Source organism: Rhamphochromis sp. 'chilingali' (genome assembly GCF_963969265.1).
Source record: "Rhamphochromis sp. 'chilingali' genome assembly, chromosome: 7".
In the NCBI taxonomy this organism is placed as follows: Eukaryota; Metazoa; Chordata; class Actinopteri; order Cichliformes; family Cichlidae; genus Rhamphochromis; species Rhamphochromis sp. 'chilingali'.
The window spans coordinates 26,946,341-26,950,984 of NC_137934.1; the positions used below are offsets into that span (position 1 = coordinate 26,946,341).

Below are 4,644 nucleotides of genomic sequence, written 5' to 3' on the forward strand. Positions count from 1 at the left end.
GCTATAAAAGCGAAGGTGGATTTGGGAAGTCTGTCGCAGTCATATCCTGTCCGTTTACGCGAGCAACCCATTGCGGAAGGTGCAAGATTGATAAGGAGAGTCCTCAGAATTCAGCGTATATTGCGGGACAGACAGGATCCTTTAGCTCAGCGCGACAGTGTGCTCATTGAGAGATATCGATTTTCCCGTGAGGGTATTATTCACTTAACCAACTTGTTGACGAGGGGGTGCAGGACCACCACCTGTCTTTTTTTTTGCTCTGCCCTTTTCTTGGTTGCTGTTATGAACAAACAAACAGAGTATTCCAGGGTCTCTTTCCAAGAGACGACAAGCAATATAAGTGATAAATATTACCATTCTGTAGAATATTCTTATATTTCACTTTTACTTGTTCCCATGTTCTAGTGGGTCCTGTCGTGGCTCTAATGTGAAAGGGGATATAATATAACATATTATAATATAATATAATGTAATATAATATTGGATAATATGGTGTGATATGATAAATCTACCCTACCGCCTACTGGTGTTGGCCAGAGGGGCCGATGGCGCAATATGGCAGCCTGGCTTCTGTCAGTCTGCCCCAGGGCAGCTGTGGCTACAACCGTAGCTGCCTCCACCAGTGTGTGAATGTGAGAGTGAATGAATAGTGGCATTGTAAAGCGCTTTGGGTGCCTTGAAAAGCGCTATATAAATCCACTCCATTATTATTGTTATTATTGAATTACTTACGAGTTTGATTTGTCAGCAACTTTCTGCCAGCCCTCTCTCCTTGCTTTTGCAGCCTTTGCAGTGTTCCCTTGCGTTTTAATTAAACTCTGAAACTCCTGAAATCCCTCACTCAAGAGTTCTTGCTCTGCTGCCGAAAAATACCGAGCGCGCTCCTTCGACATTTTCGCCGACCAATCAGCGGGTTGCCGATCAATGTTTCTACTATCGATGCGTAGCCCCTGTTGGGCCACCCAGTGATCTCACATTACTTCATCCAGCTATACTAATCGTCAACAACAGGTGTGTTCGGGGAACCGGAATAGCGAGCTCAGAGTTAGCGCGATGATTTGGTCTTGGATGTTTCATTTGATCTTGGATGTAGTAAGCGACGTACGAAGCACAGGGCCCAGTGCTGTCGCTCTCTATACACAGTTCGTGTGATTGCAAAGTGAAAGCAAAAAAACAAGCGCAAATTCAAACGAGATTTCAATATGTCACATATTGACAGTGGCTCACCGATGCCAATGACATAATTACCCAGCTACATTTCTGAAAGAATGCAAAAGCATTGACATATATTCAGTGTTGCCACAGTTACTTTGAAAAAGTAATATATTACGGACTACTGATTACTCCTTCCAAAAGTAACTTAGTTACTTTACTGATTACTTTATTTTTAAAGTAACTAAGTTAGATTACTAGTTACTTTATTAGTTACTTTCAGAAGCTGCCAATAACACTCCCCACTGCCTCAACATAAAAACATCAACCGATTTTGCCAATACTCACTTTATTGGAAGTGTATTTTAACAGTAATGTCAACAATATATCTCCTGACATTTGAAGTTGAACTTAAAACTTTTTTCCTGACAGAAATACTTGTTTGTATGAAAATAAAGACAGTCTTGTTACTTCACTTAACATAAATACTTTTTATAAAAAAACAAACAAACAAACAAACAAACAAACAAACAAAGAGTCTTTCTTGACTTCCCTTAAGATACTTTTTATACCATCCACATGTAAGCACTATTGTCCGCTTTTGTAACTTTGGACTAATCTTATGAAAAAAAAAAAAAAGAGACTGCAGGTCCAACTTAAATTGCCTTACTTCCTTGCAGGTAATTGTTTTAAGTTAATCAACTTGAAAACTTTAATAAGTTTATTAAGTGACTTTGATAAACTTAATTCAATTACTTGTAAATAGTTATTTAAATTGGATTCCCCATTCTCTGTTTTTTCAGTATATGTTGTCATCGCATGTTATGGGGGAAACAGTAGAGTGGAGCGAGTAAACCAGTGGTTGTACCTCATTAACAGAAGCTTCTCAAACCTTTTGTCAGAAAGTCGATTTCTTTTAGGCGTGAGCACCAAACCTCCCAGACTAAAAAGTCGCTCCACAGGAGCACTTGATGGGGTTGGAGTGTTATACTTTAAAAAAAATTGTCTTTATGCTTGAAAATTTATGCAGAATCTGAAGGTCGTAGCCTGACATCAGGTAGTCCATGACTTCTTTTTCTGCAGAATAGGTCTCCTCCTCTGGCTCTGCCTCAAAAGTGAAAAAGTCCATCTCACCTTGGCTGCTAGATGTAGTAGCACTGGGCACACTGGCAGGGTTTTTTGCCAGAGGAGCAGTGGTGCAACACTCTGCTGTCAGAAGCTGTTTTACTCGCTCCCTCCTTCCTGCATCTCTCAGCCATCGGAGTTTGAATTTTGGACAACTGGCAGCTGCAAGAAGGGCATCTTTGTCATCCAGCACACCGGCGAAACGAGTCTGAATAGCCTAAAAAACATAATTGATATTTTTATGCCTACAATTTATTATGTTATTGAATTATTTGCAAACCATGCCTAATATGAGATCAGTATTATGGATTAATTTTGTTTTAGGTTACTTGTAAACATTTTAATTGTTTTAATCTTATTTTTCAATGATAATTAATATTCTGTTCCATGTTTGTGAATTGTATGAAGCAAAAAATCTGACTAATTTCAAGATAGAGCGTACCTGTACAATGGCATCTGGAAGGCCTGCAGTCATCCTGGAGAGGTCATCTTTCACAGCCTGGGTCTTCTGCATCAGAACTTCAAGTGTTGGTAGTAAAGTTCCATATGGACAGTCGCCTTGTAAAATGTCCAGTGCTGCAGTCAGAGGTTTCATGGCCATGCAGTACTCATGCAGGAACTGGTATTCTTGATCTTTGAAGCACTTCAGTCCTAGCTTTGTGCACAGAGTATTCAGCTCACCCATGGGGATTTCTGCAATTCTCTTTACAGCATCAAAAAAGGAATTCCACCTTGTGGATGTTGGTATTAGGAGCTTTCTTTTGCTGATTTCTTCCACTGTTTCTGATGCAAGTGTAGATCTACTCGATTTGGTCCAAAGAGCTGTGCATTTTGCTGTGCTGCTCCTATACACAGCCCTGCTCTCTGCATTGGTTGTTAAATGTTTCTCCACATCACGTGTGCAAATTATGTTGATGGTGTGCGAAGCACACCTGCGGTGCGGGGGAAGAGACAGCTGACCATCACTTTCATTCTCAGCCGAGAGGATTTCTGACAGATCAGAAAAAGTGACATCATCGTCTTTGGGGCTGGACTCTTCCTCCTCCGTCTCATCATCGGACTCCGTGACAGGATGATAAACTTGAAACGCCTTAACAAAGTTGGATCCATTATCAGTAACTGTTGCAACTACTTTGTTGAGTAATCCATAAGAGGAGTGGATGTTTTCGATTTCTGTACCAATGACATCATACGTGTGTCTACCACGAATTCGCCTACATGCTAATGCAACCTTGTGACGCTCTAATGTGGTTCTACTGATCCAGTGGAGCGTTACTCCCATATAGCTTCTGTTGTTAGCAGTCCAAATATCCGCGGTAGTTGAAACAAAGTCAATCTCATTCAGTGTGGCCTTCAAATTTCTCTCCATTTCTGTAAACTCCTTCTCCAAGTAAGAAGTAAAAGTCGTTCGGTGAGGCAGCTCGGCATTAACAGAAGTAGGGATCTTTTTTATTATGGCACGAAACGAGGGCGAGTCAACAGTGTTTATAGGTAGCATTTCTTCTACAATATACTGCGCGACCAACTTCTTCAATTCTTCATCACTTACTGGTTTTGCACCAAAGTCCAACTTTTGTTGTTTGGGGGGTGTAGGACCTTCTGCGGAAGTCACGGCTCTCTGCTTCGGACCACTTGGTGGGACTCTCTCTGTGAGTTTGACTGTGCTGTGCTGCGACTCCAAATGTTTCTTTAAGTTTGACGTAGTGTTTTTGAAGGTAGATAACACTTTTTCGCCAACACAGAGTGTACAACGAACCTTAATATTTAAATCTTTAGTTGACAGAAACTCAAAATAGTGACCATATTTCCAGCTAAAGAACGAACATCTCTCTCCCTCCATTGTTGTTTACACTTTTTTACGTCGCTGGCTGCTTGTGAGCGGGAAACGTGACCTGTCGCTTATGTGACGTTTCACGACACGTATGCGTTTGTCATCCGCTGAGACGAAAAGAAAAAACCAAATCTTTTTGCTTAAAAAAAATAGTAACGCACAGTGGTTTGGACAAGTAACTTTAATCTGACTACTGTTATGGAAATAGTAACGCGTTAGATTAGTCGTTACTGAAAAAGGGGTCATATTCGGAGTAACGCGTTACTAAGCAACGCGTTACCGGCATCACTGCATATATTTTTCCTTCCTACAATAGCCCGACGGGCAGGGAAGAGATAGATTTTGGTAGCCCGACTGAAAAAAATCGCTAGCCCCAGGACGTCGGGCTAGCGATATTGCAAGCCCTGTATCTGATTGAGGAATCACTCATCTTTGGAAAAGAGAGTTTATTACAGAGAAATGTCTCTTTCCAAAATAAAAGCTATACTATCCGCTTCTTCTGGGCTATATTCTCAGCAGTATAAGGAGAATCATGT

The 4,644-nt window shown here is 40.9% G+C and overlaps 1 protein-coding gene across 1 annotated transcript; it reads right to left on the reverse strand.

Annotated features, from left to right (window-relative positions):
* Positions 1–1,789: 1,789 nt before the first annotated feature.
* On the reverse strand, positions 1,790–4,353 carry LOC308400046 (uncharacterized protein). Its single transcript, XM_080887522.1, has 2 exons — positions 2,720–4,353; positions 1,790–2,494 (listed from the first exon to the last, which is right to left on the reverse strand). The coding sequence occupies exons 1-2, from the start codon at positions 4,115–4,117 to the stop codon at positions 2,138–2,140; spliced, it is 1,755 nt and encodes a 584-aa protein (XP_080743648.1). The 5' UTR covers positions 4,118–4,353; the 3' UTR covers positions 1,790–2,137.
* Positions 4,354–4,644: the final 291 nt, after the last annotated feature.